The 18,498-nt window shown below is 47.5% G+C and overlaps 1 protein-coding gene across 4 annotated transcripts in view; it reads right to left on the bottom strand.

Moving 5' to 3' along the window:
• Positions 1-18,498, bottom strand: part of ZDHHC7 (zinc finger DHHC-type palmitoyltransferase 7) — a 153,026-nt gene that overhangs the window by 22,714 nt on the left and 111,814 nt on the right. For all 4 annotated transcript variants that reach the window (XM_033942182.1, XM_033942185.1, XM_033942183.1 and 1 more), the window contains one exon: positions 2,075-2,156. In XM_033942182.1, coding sequence (XP_033798073.1) covers positions 2,075-2,156 — 82 coding nt within the window. The remainder of the gene's footprint in view (positions 1-2,074; positions 2,157-18,498) is intronic.

Raw genomic sequence — 18,498 nt, 5'->3', positions numbered from 1 at the left:
GGTAAGAGGGGGTGGGGAGAATAGGGACTTTTCCTCCAGGAACTTGTCCAAACTTTTTTTAAAACCAACTACATTAATCGCTGTTACCACATCCTCTGGCAACACACTCCAGAGCTTAACTATTCTCTGAGTGAAAAAATATTTCCTCCTATTGGTTTTAAAAGTATTACTCTGTAACTTCATTGAGTGTCCCCTAGTCTTTGTAAATCTTGATGCGAGAAAGACTGATGAGATTGTCTGCTAGCTGATGCGGGAGGAAAACATGGCCTTGTCCTATGTCCAATTGAGCTCCTATGAATTCTAAAGTCTCAGTAGGTTGTAGATGAGATACGTAATTGATTACTAGACTTAGTAATCATTTGAGGAGATAAATGGCTGAGTTGATTGCAATCTGAACTAATTGCTGTGATGATGCTTTGATCAACCAGTCCTCTAGATAGGGGAAGACATGAAATCCTCTGTTGTGAAGTGCTGCTAGTACAACGAGGCACTTTGTGAAGACTTGAGGAGCTGACACCAAGTTGAAAGGCAGAACCCTGTACTGAAAAGATTGGGTTCCCATATGGAAGTGGAGATTTTTCCTGTTAGCAGGTAGTACGAAAATGTGTATATGAAGACACAAAATAGCTAAAGTTTGACGAGCCAAGGAAAGACTGAAAAATTGCAGTCTCTCAGCTGCGCATAGAATTTGAGGCTGATGGTCTTGTGTGACAACGTCGGGAGAGAAGGCACCTACACACATTTAAAGAAACAGTACACTTGGCAATGTCTGCACTGGGCTCTGTCGGATGACATCTCCCATTTGTGTTAATATCATGTCCACTTGTCCTTGGAGAAAATCTGTTTTACTCTTTTGGGATCTTGCCACGTACTTATGACCTAGTTTGGCCACAAGTATGGCAGTGCTTATGTTCTTAGCAAAGGCAGTGGGGAGGACCTCACCATTCTCCACAACAGACCTCAGTTTAGAGGAAGCTTAGGCTGTACAAAGTAAAACTGAACTTTTGAACTGGGACTGTTGTTGAATAGTAGCAGTGGAATCCTACCGCAAAGACTACCGTATTTTCACGCATATAACGCGCGCGTTATACACGATTTTACAAACCGTGCATAACCATGCGCGTTATACGTGTGAGCGCGTTGTACACATGTTTTTTTTTCATTCGAATACGGCATTCCCCCTGCGAACCAGCATCCTCCCCACCCGCTCGCGTCACCCCCCCCTCCCCCGCGATCCAACATCCCCCCCAGCACCGCAAAGACAACTCTTACCCGATTGGGCACCGGCACCGGCACCAGCACCAATGCACAGGATGTGCCAGTGCCAGTGCCCGAAGATCCTCCCTCGTTGGGTTGGGCTGGGCTGTGCGGTGCGAGAGAGATCCTCCTTCTTCCTGCGCCGGGCTGGACTAGGCTTTGAGCATTTGTGCATGCTCAAAGCCTTCTGGTCTCGCTCTCTCGGGAGGATCTTCGGGCACTGGCACAGGCACATCTTGTGCACTGGTGCTGGTGCCGGTGCCCAATCGGGTAAGAGTTGTCTTTGCGGTGCTGGGGGAGATGTAGGATCGCGGGGGAGGGGGGGTGACGCAAGCGGGGGGGAGAAGGATGCCGGTTCGCAGGGGGAATGCCGGATTCAAATGAAAAAAAAAATGCTCTCTCGGGTAAGCAAGCAGGGGGGAGGATGCCGGTTCGGAGTAGGCGGGAGGAGGTTTTAGCATGTGCGGTATACGCGTGTGCGTGCTATATTAAATTTTTTTTACATAAATTTGTGTTCCCCGCGCGCTATACCCGTGTTCAGATTTAGTTGATTGATTTTTGCAAACAGTAACATGTATCTCATAATCGTGGCTTGCAGTCAATATACTTTCTGAATTTCAGATACATTCTTCAGCAAACTTATTTACAGTACCCACATTAAACTAACATTTCAAACATCTCTGTGATTAATGGTAAAACTTTTCTCTTTGGAACTACAAAAATGGCACTGTGTATAGCGTAATGTTACAATGTGGATTATGTGCCGAGTTTGACGTCAGTGTTATATAAGCTAGAAAAACTGTAAAACATGGCTTACCAGTCCATTGCCCTCGGACACAGAAGAACAGCTGAAACCCACACAGGATAAGGGCATGGGCAGAAATTAAAGCTATATACATCTGGAAGGAATATAGAAACATCTGGAATCACCTTGGGTAGGCAGAAAGATAAAGCACAAGCTGGTTTAATTGGCCTTTTGCTATTCTGGTTTCAGTTTCAGTTATGTTAAAGCAAATTACTACAACAGCAAGTACTAAGAGTGTTTTCTTCTGCATTGGTTGGAATACACAAAAAGAAAATCTTATGTCATTACTCTAGAACACGGGTTCCCAACCCAGTCCTTGGGACACACCCAACCAGGGTTTTCTGGAAACCCACACTGAATATGCATTACAGAGATATGCATGCAATTGTGGCAGTTCATACATATCTTTCTCATGCATATTTTTTGTGAATAACCTGGAACCCTGACTGACTGGGTGCAACTTGAGGACCAAATTGAGAATTTCTGCTCTAAGTGGTGGGCTTAAAAACCCCCAAAACAAATGGAAGGTGGTGATGGTGGGGAGGGGGGTACAGTTATGGTCAGAGGCTGACTGAAACTAAATCCATGGCTCGGTTTCAGCCAGAAGCAGAACTAAAACCAAAAACATGGCCCCATCCTCACCACAGTGTGCTATTGAGACAGAAGGGGGAAGCCACTGCTTGCCCTGGATCAGCAGCATGGAATCTTGTTACTATTTGGGTTTCTGCCAGGTATTTATAACCTGGATTGGCCACTGTTGGGAACAGGAAACTAGACTAGATGGACCACTGGTTTGACCCAGTATGGCTGTTCTTATCACAAGACTGCCCTTCCCAAAAGAAAATTTGACCTGTCCATCAGTTCCACCCACCCTCCCCTTCTTCCTCCCTACATCTGTAAAGCCCTTCCCAGTCCTTACTTTGTGAAGGTATTGATACCCCTGTATAAGGCTCTGGTGAGAACTTGTTTAGAATAGTGTGTACAATTCTGGAGGCCACACCTTCAAAAAGATATAAAAAGGATGGAATCGGTCCCGAGGAAGGCTACTAAAATGGTGTGTGGTCTTCGTGATAAGGCATATGGGGGACAGACTTAAAGATCTCAATATGTATACTTTAGAGGAAAGGCGGGAGAGGGGAGATATGATAGAGATGTTTAAATTCCTACGTAATGTAAATGTGCATGAGTCGAGTCTCTTTCATTTGAAAGGAAACTCTGCAATAAGAGGGCATAGGATGAAGTTAAGAGGTGATAGGCCCCAGAGTAATCTTAAGGAAATACTTTTTTACAGAAAGGGTGGTAGAACAGTCTCCTGGAAGAGATGGTGGAGACAGAGACTGTGTCTGAATTCAAAAGGGCACGTGGGATCTCTTGAAGAGAGAAAGAGATAATGGTTACTGTGGATGGGCAGACTAGATGGGTCATTTGGCCTTTATCTGCCTTCATGTTTCTATGTTTAAGACCCTGGTAATCTAGTAGCTTCTTCGGGGCAGGAACATTCCTTGTTACCCTGTATTCAAAATAGCAACCACAACTTCCCACAGGGGCAGGAACACCATGGGATGCTCCTGTCCTGAAGAAGCCACTAGACAAACCACTAGACTAACAGGCCCTTTAATAGGTAGACCTCGGATGGGGGAGGATGGTCTTGAGGGTCGGGGCCATGTTTTCTGTTCCAACTGAAAATGCTCAGAAATTTTCAGCTGGAATCTAAACCCGAATTTCAGATTGGTTTCAGTGCTGGATCCAAAACTGAAACTCTGTCAGCCTCTAGGTAAGGTAGTATGTTGTTGTTAATAATTTTAAAGTAGGGTTTTAAAATTAATTTAGGGGAGTTGGATATAAAGTAGAAACACAGTCTGAGAGGTCTTCTGTAGACTAATAGATGGAAAAATATGGACCAGCACACATCTACATCATGGTTAAAGCAGCAGTGTTCAAATCCTGCATCTCTCAATGATGCCTCATGTAACTTTGGTTAGGCGAGTTGCATTACCTTCTATTCCTCCAGGTACAACTTAGGGCTCCTTTTACGAAAGCGTGGTAGCGGTTTAACGCGCGTAATAGCGCGCGCTAAACCGCCAGCCGTTCTAGCCGCTACCGCCTCCCCTTGAGCAGGTGGCAGCTTTTCGGCTAGTGCGGGGGTAGCGTGTGATTAAACGTCGCACGCGTTAAAAGACTTCCTGGGCAGAGATTGATGAATTGTATCAAAATGTGTAACTCATCTTAAGCCTGGATTTGGAAAGGCAAGTAATTAAATCTAAAACTCCAAGTCTTAATACAAGCAGCTGCATCCTCAACAAATGAACAAATAACAGGCCCAGCAAAATTAAAATATTTCGCCAACTGCAATTCATTGGAGGGGCAGTTCCCACAATTCCTTCATACGAAGCAAGAATGAAACCAGACTGAGGGGCCGATGCAGAAAGCCCTATAACTCCTAAGAAAAAAATACTGCGGCATATTGTAAGCCAGAGTTTTTCAACCTCTGTGCCGCAGAGTCCTTGAAGATCCTGTGGGCAAAGGCATTGCATGACAGAAAGAGAGACATTATTAAAAAAGGCTGCAAACAAAATAGTTTAGCAGTTCTCCCTTTGTGGACACAGAACTCGAGGGAATTGTACAGTTAGGCTCACGGTGGTTTTCTGCATCAGCCCTCTGGCTAAGTTCCTACATGTGTGTCCTTACCTATTCTGCCCTGCATTCAATAAAGAAAGGCACTTGCTCCTTTTTGCCACTGCAGGACAGAATGGTTTAATGCAGTGGCACAGATTCCGGGCGTGCCACAAGAGGAATGTCCTTTAGGCAGTCTCCTTCTCTCCTCTCTGCATGCCCCCCCCACCATTGGCTTAGTAATTTCAGGGTTAGTAAACTCAGGGCCCCCACGCATGCGTGGACATTGACGTGACGACATCACACATGTGCGTGATGTCATCGTGACATCTGCACATGCCTGGAGGCCCTGCAGACGTGGCCCTGAGCTTAGTGTGCTGGGACTTGGAAAAGTTGGTGAGACACTGGTTTAGTGCTATAATAAATCAGAGAGACAGCCATACTGTGGGCTATCGAGAGATTCTATTTCTTCTTCAAAACACAACATAGATTTCATAATTTAATTCTGAGATGCTAAAGGATTATTTGTTCAATACTAAATTGAATTTCCTTTTTTCTATTTGCTAATGGAGAATAGAGGCAGATGTCTAACTTTCCATTCCATGAAAATGGAGATCTGAATATCAGATACCGAATGGCTGCACTTAGAGAACTTGCATTTTATTTTAAGTAAATGTATTGTCCTAATAGCTTTAAAAACAGCCCTGCAGAAGTCAACCACAGGGAACCTTTAGTACGGTGTAAACACCAACAAACGGTGCCAAACCTGGGAAAGGGGAGGACAATAAAAAGAAAGTGTGCAAAATGACTTATTTTGGGAGTGTATTACGAATGTGTACTTCTGTGATTTGTTATATTATGAAATCTAGTCTTCTGTAATCCGCCTTGAACCGCAAGGTAATGGCGGAATACAAATCACTAATGTAATGTAATATTTAACCTATTTATGAATTATATTGCTTTTGAACTTTATGAATTGTATTAAACTGTTACAAACCACTTTGGGTAGTATGTAAGAAATGTAAATCCACATTAAGTAGTGCAAGAGGAAATACAATAGAAAATAGGCCAGTATTTAGGGGGATGGGAAGCATATAACTTGAAAAATGTTTTCATTTACACTGTTTAAAATTATTTAGCCGCACTATCTGTTTAGGTCCTACATTGGACCATGCAAAGCAGATGTTTCAACTTATACCACCTTTATGTGCAGTTCAGCTAGACTCTATAATTTATACATTGGCAGCTGAATATTGCCACTTATACATATCAATTTTGGTCATTGTCCTAGAAACAGCATTTTGGAAGGGCAGCATGCTTGCGTAAGCACCGATTTCAGAAAACAGTTACTGGACACCAGGCCGCTCAGTGGTATAAATTAATATCTGGATGGTTTGATAATATGTTGCAGTTGATGTTGGTTTTTAAAATGAATAGATATGGAAAAAAAAAAAAAGAAAGAAAAAGAAGGTCTTTCCCACATGCAAGGCCATTTTTACCACAACTGCAAAAAATACCTTTTTCTAATTATTTTCATTAATGGCCATGAGCTAACGTTCCCATTAACACATGGCCATTTTCAAACATTACCACGTGAGCACTTTCTCAGTCTTTTCTCTTTGCGGCAGCAAAAACATGGAATGACTTATGGTGAAATTTAGATATTTTAATAGATATATTTTGTTTCAGAGAATTTTTAAAAACTTGGTTATTTGAAAGATATTTGCTTCAGTAAAGGTCAGGTTACAGTACTTCCCCAAAATTTGTGGGGGTTCCGTTCCAGGACCCCACGCAGTTTTTAGGCAGGGAAGACAGGAGAGAGCAGCTACAGAGGCAGGAGAGGACAGCTGGAGCGTCGGCGGGTGAAGGAAATCACTCGCGGTCTGCTCTGAACGCCTCTTCCTGTAGTAAAGTCGGGCTATACCAATCAGGAGCTGCTTTGACACGCAGCTCCTGATTAGTGTAGCCTGACTTTACTACAGGAAGAGGCAGTCGGAGCAGACCGCAAATGACCGGGTCCGTGATTCACGAATTCGCGGGAGAAAACTGTATAATGAAATGTTTTTATGGGTCTGTATATTATAAAAAGGTCAAATGTGTATTTTCCCAGTTATTCCTGGCTTCTTCTTATGGAATCTGCTTAGAACTTAGAAGGTATTTCTGGAATAAAAGCATAGTATTAGATTAGCACTGACTGACAAATTCTATAGTCTACTTAAAGTTAGGCACTTATATCAGCACACCTAGCCAACGTCGGTGCCTAACTTAATTCACAGGATTATTCGACCCCAAAAATTGGCACTTAATACCTCCTAATTGCTGTTAATTGGACTTAATTAAAAGTTAGGCACCTAACGCAACACGATTCTATAAAGAAAAGGCACCCAGTTCAAAGTGCCTACCTAAAAGAGGGTGTGGTTATGGGGGGTGGCTAGTTCAGGCTTTGATTTGTTATGTCTATATCTCAGAAAAGTTATATGTTGGACGAGAGCAAATCACTTGCAATTAAAGGCAACAAAAACATAGGTTATGCTTCTTGCTGCACATCCACCTGCTGGTATTCCAATTTCTTTTTCCTTTGATGGGAATAGTATTAAACTAAATAAAACAATTCATTCATTAGTTGTTCTTGATTCTGCATTAACGATGAAAAATCAGGTTCAGAAAGTGATTGGTAATGTCTTTGCAAAGCTGAAGTTATTGAGATAGCTGAAAGCAGTGGCGTAGCGAGGGTGATAGGCGTCGGGGCGATGGTGCCCCTCCCTCGATCCCCCCTGCCACGCACCCCCCCTTCCTTTCCCTTGTAACTCTAGTTGAAGTTGTTGCTTGCGGCAGTCAACCGTGTGCTTCACATGACCCTATCTGCTCTCTCTGACGTCACTTCCTATGGCAGGATCCGGAAATGACGTCGGCGGGAGAGCCGATGGGGTTGCAAGGAGCATGTTGTTGATTGCCGTGAGCAACAACTTCAACTAGAGGTATGAGGGAAGAGAAGGGGGGTGCGCGCAAGGCAAGGGGAAGAGTGGGAAGAGGTGAGGGGATGGAGGGGAAGAGGGGTGTTGTGCCCCCACCCATCCCATTCCGCCCCCACCCACCCTTACTAAGCCAGTGGCTGAAAGATTACCTTAATCATCAGTATTATACCACCTATTTTTGACCACTGTAATCGTTGAACGGATTAGCAAAGAAAGCTCTACGGAGTTTGCAGACTGCTCAAAATGCAACTGCACGTGTTTCATATGGAGTATCTAGACTTGAACATATTTCACCTGTCCTCAAGAGTGCATTGGTTGCCGATTGCTTTTTGAATCTAATATAAAATTTTACTTTTTAAGGTGGCAACAGGCCAAATCTCTATAGTGATAGCCTCATCTTTGCACTTATATCAGCCAGTTCGATCAATGAGATCAGAGTCTAGGAATTTACTGGATGTGCATGCTCTTCAAACTGTGTTTCTTGAGGAATACAGATCTTCCATTAAGAGACTGGATGATTTTTAAGAGAGGTTGAAGACATTTTTATTTCACAAAGCCTTTGGGACATAGGAACTGCCTTCTGATATGTTGCTTGAAAAGATACTTTATATTCTCAAATATAAACTGAGACTTTAGAGCCAAAAAAATTGCCCAAAAATGGAGGGGGGGGGAGAGGGTAGGAGGGGGAGGGTGTCTCTGTTTATATTCGGATCAGTGCCCATCCACCCCTTTTGCTGACCTCCACCGGGCCTGCCGTAAGAGCTAATAGTCTAGAGGTGGACCAGGAAAGGAGGGATCCCTCCCACCTCCTGTCCCGGCCAATTCTTAAGAACTCTCACCTCATCCCGCCTCCCCGATTAGTAAAAAGCATACCTTTCAATTTCCTGCTGGTCCAGCGGTGAACCGAGACAGGAGCAATCTTCCTATGCTCCTGCCCCATGCAGAGCTGCTCTCTGAATGGATGCAGCTCTCACGAGGTTGCGGTGAGAATTTGCAGCAGCCATTCAGTTAGCGGCTCATAATGAGGCAAGAGCATAGGTAGATCGCTCCTGCCCTTGTTTACCACTAGACCACCAGGGACTTTAAAGGAATGCTTTTTACTAATTGGGGAGATGGGAGGGAGGTGAAAGTTGTTAAGAATCAGCTAGGACAAGAGGCGGGAGAGATCCCTCCTGTCCCGGCCTACCAGGGTTTACAGCAGGCCCGATGGAAGCCTGCAAGGTACTGGGAGAGAGGGGGGAAAAGGGTGCAGAGCCTGGCAGGGCAGGGAGGGAGGACATGGTGCAGAGCTTGGCAGGGGAGGGAGTGAAGGTGAGAGGGGGCTGTGTGCAGAGCCTGGCAGGGCAAGACACTTGAATATAAGCTTCCCAGTTTATATACGAGTCAACTATTTTCCTCCTTTTTTTGGGGGGGGGGGCATTGGTTACTTTGGTTTATGTTAGAGTATATAAAATACCTGTATTTGAATATATGACACTAAGAAAGTTTAAAGAAAGTTTTGGTTGTTTGTTATGAACTTTGTGAATGTTGTCTTTTGTGATCCGCCTAGATTGGTAAATAGAGCAGAATAAAAGTTTTTAAAATAAATAAGTTGTGGAAATTTTTGAGTTAGGCACTGGTATTTAAGCAAAGAAATCTCTGGCATGAATTGGGTGTGCCTAAAGTTAGGATGCATAGCAATGCCTAAGCCTGCTTAGACGACACTAAACATCTTTCTATAGTGTGCGCCTAACTTTTAGCGCTGTAGTTGTCAGCACCGATTTTTTTTAGGCAGACTGTATAGAATTGGACCCTTACTTCCGGGCTCGTATCTTTGCCTGAAGAAACAAGCTGCCTTTTTGTTAGATGCTGAGGCTATGAGGTCGAATGCCGGACGCCACCTGCCTCTAACTATGCAGTCAAAAACCCTCCAAGAGAGAGACCACTTAGGAAGTCCGCCTGCATATTCTCCACCGCGGCTACCTGAGCCACTGAGATGGCCAAGACATGAGCTTCCGCCCACTGGAAAAGCAAGCTCAGCAACGCACTCCTGGTGCCTCCTTGCCTGTTTACATAGCCTACTGCAATTGCGTTGTCTGAGAAGACTTGGACTGTCCTACCTTCTAGGGTGCTGCCCAAGGCTCGTATAGCTAACCGTATCACTCCAAGCTCCAAGTGATTGATTGACCACTTCCTCTGAGATGGGGACCATCACCCTTGTAGCGGGTGTCCCTCACAATGAGTTCTTCAACTGAATACGCTGCCATCTGCCATTAGGACTGCCCACTGGGAGATGTGCAGCAACATTCCTCTGTTCAAGGACTGTGGCTCCAGCCATCAGTCCAGGTTGCTTCACGCCTTGCCCAACCATGTCAGTGGGAGGTCCTTGGTGTCCGTTTGTGACGACCACCTTGAGAGGAGCGACTCCTGAAGCAGGTGCACTCTTGCCCGGGGAACCACATCTACTGTGGCTATCATGGATCCCAGTAGTTGAAGATACTACCAAGCTGTGGGGGTCTGCAGGTTGCAAATCTCCCGAATTTGCCTCAAGAGCTTCATTTTGCGTGTTACAGGGAGGAAGACCCTGTTCTATGCCGTCTCAAAACAGATTCCCAGATAGTACAGGGACCAAGGCCCAGATGCACTAAGGTCACTGTGCATCTAACGATCGTCATTAAACCGGTAGAACCGATTTAGCAACGTTATTTTTCCGACTGATGTACTCAATGGCTCACTGCTCGCTTTTCTGTGCATCCATTGCAGCCTCCAACTCTGCTATACAAACGACCTCACTAGTATTAAAATGAGGTCATTAATATTAAAACCAGTCCACCAATCGATGCCCTAACATCGCTTCGAGATGCACAAAAAAATAGCGATTAGTTCTACTGACTCCCCCCAAAAGACAGGGCTAGACATGTAACTGTGTTACCAAAAGGTCTGTCATAAAAAAATGAGAGGCAGGAGAGATGCCCACTCCCTCCTACCTCAGAAACCCCCATGCTCCCGACCCCCTCCCCGTGAAAATCATGGCTATTTGTACCCCTCGCACTCCCAACACCCTTCCCCCCATGAAGATCACTGGCAGAAGGAATGCCCACTCTCTCCTGCCTCGGACAACTAAACCCCCTCAAACACATCCTGACACCCCCACCACAATGATGGGTCCCCTCCCCAACAACTTAAAAAAAAAACCCCAAAACAAACAAAAAACCAGCAGGAGGGATGTTCACTCCCTCTTGTCTTGGTCACTCAGACCACCCCCACACCCCTAACTAACCAAAACTTAGACCCTTCCCCACATCCCCATGCTCCTCGCAAGGCCCCCCTTTCCGACCCCTTCCACCACCCCACCAAGAGAGGCCCTGGTGGTCTGGTGAACTGGGGGTATTCAGGTCAGGAACTCCCACCCCCCAACCTCCCCTTGTATCTTATTGTAGAAAGCTAGCAAGAGAGATGCCCACTCCCTCTGGCTGGCAAGCCTACCTCTTCAAAACGGCAGGCCTTCCCCTTCCTAGTACATCCTGGGATGCACTGGGAAAGGGCCTAAGACTGATTGGGAGGGATCTTAGGTATCTGGGTCTATTGGAGGGGCCCTATGTATCTGACCTATGGGAGGTCTTAAGCCACTCCCCGGACATCCGAGGATGCACCAGGAAGGGGAAGGTCTGCCAATTTGAAGAGGCGGGCCTACCGGCAAAAGGGAGTGGGCATCCCTCTTGCCGGTTTTCTACAAGAAGATTTGAGGGGAGGGGGTTCTGACCTGACTCCCCCCCAGCCCACCAGGGCCTTCTCTTAGGGATTTTTTGGTGGGGTGGAGGGAGGAGTAAGAAGGAGGGTGTCTTGGTATCAGGGTGTGTGTGTGTGTGTGTGTGTGTGTGTGGTTCTAGGTTTTGGGCAGTCAGGGGTTGCGGGATGGTCCAGGTGGCCATCATCAGGGAGGAAAAGGGTCAGGGTGTGTGTGGGCAGGGTCTAGGTGATTAAGGCAGGAGGGAGGGAACATCCTTCCTGCCCCTCTTTTTTTTCAGGGGCTGTTGTCCGGGGGGGGGGGGGGGAAGGACAACTTTTTCTTTTAAATGGGGACAGGTATTGCGCGTATTCAACACACGCATATCTGTGCCATTTAAAAAAAAAAAGGAAATAAATAGTCTTCCTGCCTGAACAGCTGAGTGGCAGGAGGTTGCTTCAGGGTTTCCACTGCTGCTTAGCAATTTGGGCTTCCCCCCGTCAGCTCTGGGCAAGTTTGAAAGTTGCTTTTCCCAATGACTGGTGGGGTGGGATTAAGGATGACCTCTGTAAAACTAATTTGCTTGCAACATCAGCTGAACATTGATCGCCGTTTTAAAATTGGGCAATTAATCGGCTCACAGTGACCCACATGATCTTAATGACTAATTTTTGGGCATTCAGGCCAGTGTCAGACCATTTATTCTACTGCTGTCACTCCCTCGTCCCTCAAGGATGTGTATGAATTTCTGCCTTGTGGAGGTGCGCTGCCACAACAACTATCACCTTGGTAAAGGTACGTGGAGCTGTTGCTAGGCCAAAGGGAAGAGCAGAGAATTGGAAATGCTTGTCCAGAATATGGAACCTCAAGAATGGGAATACGCAAGCATGCCTCTGTGAGATCCAGACAGGCAAGGCATTCCCCTGGCACAACTGAGGCAATGACCAATTACACGATTTCCATGCAGAAACAAGGAATCTTGAGGGCTACTTTAACTGACTTTAGATCCAAAATTGGTCTCCAGTCTTCCGAGTCTCTTTTGGGTACGATGAAGTATATAGAGTATCTGCCCGATCCCATTCTCCTTGCGGTAGGGGCTCTACGGCTCCTGGAGCAATGAGCCTCTGAACCGTTGCCCACACTCAGGCTACCTTTCCTGGCTTCCCTGCTGGAGAAGTGAGAAAGAGGTCTGGGAGGAGCCAGTAAAATTGTAGCTTGTACCCCTACTAAATGACTTCCAGCACTCACTGATCTGAAGAGATCTATGTCCAAGCCAGCCAGTACTCTGCCAGCCTGCCCCCCCCCCTACACATTCGTGGGAGCGGTTGCTCTCCTAGTATTATTGCTGTTTCTTCAAAGCCACAGATGAACAAGATTCGGATACTTGGGGATGCTTGGTGCTCCCGAACCTTTGTCTTTGGCCCTGAAATGTGCTCTGAATGGAGGACTCTCCCGAATACTGGCAAAACTGATGGGAACCATGAAAATTTCTCCTGCTGGACCCCCTGGCATTCCAGGGTCTGCTAAGTGGTAGGGATTTCAGCTTATAATATACCACACGAATCCTGAGATTGTACAGGCCCTTGCTAAAGAGCAACTGTCCCTGAAAGGGGAATTTGCTCAGGGTTACCTTGAAGGATGAGCCTCCGGCCTAATCTAGAGTATTCTGTGGGTAGAAATGGCATAATCTGAGATCTAGCTCAAGACCCTGAAAAGGTCATAGAGAGCATTTGCAACATAAGACAACCCCCTCCAAGAGGAACTGGGGGTTAGGGCTGCTGTCTGAATCCGAAGCCCTGCTTAGACAAGAGTGGCATGCAATATAAGATGCTGCCACCTTCAGACCCAGCAAAGCAGCCTCAAATTGTCTTTTATGGACAAAATCTACTCTGTGGTCTAGTGCGTCCTTGAGGACTATACCCTTTCACTAGGGAGTGAGGTTTGCTTCATAACGTGCGCCACCAGCAAATCCAATTTAGGTATAGCAAACCACTGCTGAAACACAGCATCTATTGCGTAAAGCTAAGCCATGGACTTAGCTACCCCTAAGGGTCCCTCGGGAACACTCCAGTAATCTATTAACATTTTCGTAATCTGTTCTTTGGTGCTGCTCATGAGTGAGCACTGAGTCAGCTCCAACTTTAGTTCCAGAAGCACCTCTGCAACCAAACCTTCAGATGGTCTGAAAAACCTTCACACCCTTGGATGTTTTCCAAGATCCAGGGCCGCCACCTTATCGTGAACAGCCCCTCCCAGCTGGGATGCTGAATCTCCCAGCACTGAGGACCCTGAATGAGAAATTAAAGACATGGACTCTGAACCTTTATCCTCTGACTCTACCAGAGCTTGGGTCCTTCAAAAATCAGCATGGCTCTTTGGGGAGGACCCTGTGCCTTTAGCTAAAAATCCTGACTTTTAAATCCTATAAAGGCTTCATATATCATGTGTATGAATTCAGGAGCAAATCACTGCCCAGGTTGCCCAGAAGGACTTGGCAGGGTCTCTCATGGTGGCTTCTGGTGTTTGTCCACAGGCTAAGCTTCAATGTGGATACTAAGTCCACTTTCTTCTTCTCCTGCCAGAATTTCTGGCCCCAAAAATGCTCTAACTGAGCACTTAAGCCACCAGAAGCAGAAGAGGAGGTGAAGCCCGAAGTTCCCGCCCCACAGAATGTGAACAATAACTCCCTTCAAATAGGCATCCACCGCAAATCTGACATGAATCTGAAGTATCTCTACTTCAAGAATCCATCTATACTGTTTTCTGACAAAATTAGGGGGTATTGAGGCAGATGGAGGCTTTTAAAATAAAAATCAGGAAATCCAAGATGGCTGCTGCAATTGTGATTCTGGCACCTAAAATGGCCCATGGAGAGAAAATGCAAACAAAAAAATATAGGGAAGGTTTTGGGAGGTGGGGAACGTGAGCCCTAGCTTCTGAAACCTTCAAAAATGAGTTTTAAGGACACCTCCCCACCCTGATTTTTCCCATAGGCTGCAATAGCCTTACTCACTGTACTATGAAGCTGTGCGGTAATAGCTGCTTAGGAAAGCCCCAGATCAGGAGATTTCTGCCTCAGACAAGCCTAGAGTTCAAAAGATGGCTTATTTCTTTAGATCTGTCCAATCCCTGAGTGGAATTGGACCCTCAGTCCTCCCCACCAGAGTCTTGGGGGAAATGCAGTCAGCTATGATCCTGGATAAACTGCAATGGGACCTACTCAGAACATTTTTGTGGATATCTTTTGCTTCATAAGTAAATCAAGGAAAATTTTTGTTGTTTACCTGGAATTACATCATTTTCTTTTCCAGAGATAAATAAAAAAGATTTGACATCGATATGTGAACATTCGACTGTATATCTATATCTATATACACACACAAAGGAGAAATTAGGTTCTTACCTGCTAATTTACTTTCTTTTAGCTTCTCCAGACCAGTAGAGGTTAATCTTTACGAATGGGTATATATCCAATCATGACCAGCAGGTGGAGACTGAAAACAAAACTGTGGGACATACCCAAATGCTGTTGGAAAATGCAGAGGAGAAATACCAGAAGGAAAATGTACCCACAGCTCGCCAGCTAAGCCAGCCGAGCCACAGCCGCTGTTCTTTAATTCTCCCCGGCCCTAGAAAAATACTAGAACCCGCAGCAAAAAACAAAAACTGCCCGCGAAACAGCCCCAACAACAACAGACAGGGTGGGGACCTCTACTGGTCTGGAGAAGCTAAAAGAAAGTAAATTAGCAGGTAAGAACCTAATTTCTCCTTCTTTAGCACTCTCCAGACCAGTAGAGGTTAATCTTTACGAATGGGACGTACCAAAGCAGTCCCTCACACGGGCGGGACCCCCGAAGGGCTGACACCAGAACACACACACCGAACACCGCGTTCTGACGCGTCAGAACATCTACCCGAAAGAGTCTGACAAAGGAATACAAGGAAGACCAAACCGCAGCCTTACAAATGTCCACTGGAGGCACGAGCGACGACTCAGCCCAAGAAGCCGCCTGACCCCGAGTAGAATGAGCTTTGAGAAACTCCGGAACGGGCTGCTGCCCCAGAAGAGAAGCGGAAGCAATAGTCTCCTTGATCTAGCATGCAATAGTAGCCCTAGAAGTGCCAGCCCCCCTAAGAGGACCAGTCAGAAGGACAAAGAGATGATTTTATTTCCTGATCACCTGGGTCTGTTGCACATAAGAGCGAAGGACCCGACCAACATCCAACTTGCTCAGCTGTCTTTGCTCAGAAGAGCCCTCCCAACTACCCAAGACCGGGAGGACCACAGATTGATTGACATGAAAAGGAAAAACTACTTTCGGCAGAAAAGGAAGGAACAGGCCTCAAGACAACCTGCTCCCTAGAAAACTCCAAGAAGGGAGCCCTACAAGAGAAAACCTGTAGCTCAGAAACACGCCTAGCGGAAGAAATGCCCACCAAAAAGACCGTCTTCAGAGTAAGGTCCTTCAAAGAGCAGCCGCCCAACGGTTCGAAGGGTGGGTGCATCAGAATAGAGAGAACCAGACTGAGATTCCAAGAGGGAATAGAGGACCGCACGGGAGGCCTGAGCACCTTGGTCGCCCGCAAAAAGCGAATCACATCAGGAATGGCTGTCAAACGCTGACCTGTCACAAACCCCCAAAAGGCTGACAAGGCCACAAGCTGAACCCGGAGAGAAGCCGAAGCCAGGCCTCTATCCAGGCCATCTTGCAAGAACTCTAGGATGTTAGGCACAGAAACGCGAAGAGAGACTACTTCCCGCATCTGGCACCACCCCTCAAAGAAGTGCCAAATCCACACAGAAGCCTGAGAGGTAGAAAGCCTCCAGGACCCCAAGAGAGTAGAAATCACCCTATCTGAATACCCCTTCTTACCAAGGCGACCCCTTTCAAAAGCCAAGCCGTAAGACAGAAGGGAGACGGGTCGAACATGGGAATGGGACCCTGCATCAGAAGGTCGTCCAAGGGAGGCAGAGGAAGAGGATCCGCCACCAGAGCGTCACCAGATCTGCGTATCACGGATGTCGAGGCCAATCTGGAGCCACCAGAACCACCAGACCCGGATGGCGAACAATGCGGAGAAGAACTCTGTCCACTAATGGCCACGGAGGGAACATGCACAACAGCCCCTCTGTTGGCCATGGTTGAACCAGAGCATCCAGACCCTCGGCCAGTCCATCCCTGCGACGACTGAAGAAGCGGAACACCTCGGCATTGCCACTCGTGGCCGTCAGGTCCATCAGGGACTGACCCCAAGCCTGCATTATCAACTGAAAAGCCACCGGGCTGAGACACCATTCTCTGTGATCTAAGATGTGACCGAGGAAGTTCGCCTGAACATTCTCCAACCCGGCCATGTGAGAGGCCGAGAGGTCCAGAAGGCGTGACTCCGCCCCAAACGCCTCCTCCGCCACCTGAGCGCTCTTGGTGCCTCAATGATTGACATAAGCCACAGCTGTGGCATTGTCAGACCGGACTCTGACCGACTTGCCCATCAAGAGGGAGCGGAAGGCTAACAGTGCCAGAGGGACGGCTCTGGTCTCCAACATGTTGATCGACCAGGACGCCTCCTCCATGGACCAGGTGCCCTGAGCTGAGTGACCTAGACACTGAGCCCCCCCAACCGAGGAGACTGGCATCCGTGAGAAGCACCGTCCACTGCGATAGATCCAGACTCATCCTCTGGATCAGATGAGAGGTCTGGAGCCACCAAAGAAGACTGCAGCGCGCCAAGCCTCGCAGAGGGACAGGGACCTCCAAACTGAGCCTCTGGGGTGACCATCTACGGAGCAGAGCATACTGAAGAGACACATGTGGGCCCGCGACCACCTCACAACATCCAGGAACGCTGCCATCAACCCCAAGACTTGGAGGAAATCCTGCGCCCGAGGACACTGGGACGCCAAAAGAAGGCGAATCTGAGATTGCAATTTGCTTACCTGGGCCTCTGGAAGGAAGACCTTCCCCAAGGAGGTGTCGAACAGAACCCCAAGGTACTCCAGATGCTGAGCGGGGACCAACTGACTCTTGGAAAGGTTGACCACCCAGCCCAGTGACCGGAGAAACTCAACCACCCGAGCCGTAACTCGGGCGCTCTCCTGCAACGACTTCGCCCGAAACAACCAGTCATCCCAGAAGGGGTGCACCAGAATGCCCTCTGACTGCAATGCCGCCGTGACGACCACCATCAACTTGGCGAACGTCCGGGGAGTCGTGGCCAGGCCCAAGGGAAGCACACAGAACTGATAGTGCAGACCCAATATCGCAAAGCAAAGAAAGAGCTGAGGAGAGGCCCGAATGGAAACAGGCAAGTAGGCCTCTGCCAGAGCGAGAGAAGTCAGGAACTCCCCCGGCTGAACAGCCAGAAGGACAGACTGCAGTGTGTCCATGCGAATAAAAGGGAATTCTGAGAGTCCTGTTGACCTCAGTTTAAACCAAGGATGGGCCGAAAGGTCCCCTCCCTTTAGGGCCCCATAAAGGAAATGGCGTACCAGCCAATACCGCACTCCTGAGGGGACACTGGACAACTGCTTTGAGATCTAGCAAGCGCTGAAGGGTCTGGCGAAAGGCTAGCATCTCCCATGCCTCCTGACATGGAGAGGCTAGATATGATCCGGCAGAGAACGGGCAAAATTCAAGTACATAACCGTCCCGCACCACCACCAGGACCCACTGATCGGACGTGATCTTGGCCCACTTGGGAAACAAGTTGCGAAGCCGGGCACCCACGTGAACCAAAGGGGGCGCCGGCAAAGAGACATCGTGCAGGACGGACAGCAGGGGAACCGGGGGGGATCTCCCAGCCCCCCCGACAGGCCCCCTGAAAAGACTGCAGGCGCTAAGCCAACCGACCCCGGGGAAAAACCGGAAGCCTGGAAAGAAGCAGTCCCATGCCCCAGGCGAAACTTGTGAAATTCCCGCAGACGCCCCCGGGCAATGGCAACCCGAGATGCCGGGCGGGCACGGTCCTCAGGCAGATGGGGCACCTCAGAGTCCGTCAGAGTCTGAACCACCGGATCTAAGTCCTCTCTAAACAAAAAACAACCCCCGAAAGGGAAATTTTGGGAAGTTCAGTTTTGGACGCGGCAACTGCCGACCAAGAGCGAAGCCACAAGGTACAGCGTGCGGCCACCAAAAGTCCCA

This window comes from Geotrypetes seraphini, chromosome 4 (genome assembly GCF_902459505.1).
Source record: "Geotrypetes seraphini chromosome 4, aGeoSer1.1, whole genome shotgun sequence".
NCBI lineage: Eukaryota > Metazoa > Chordata > Amphibia > Gymnophiona > Dermophiidae > Geotrypetes > Geotrypetes seraphini.
This window is presented reverse-complemented; position numbering and strand designations above follow the sequence as displayed.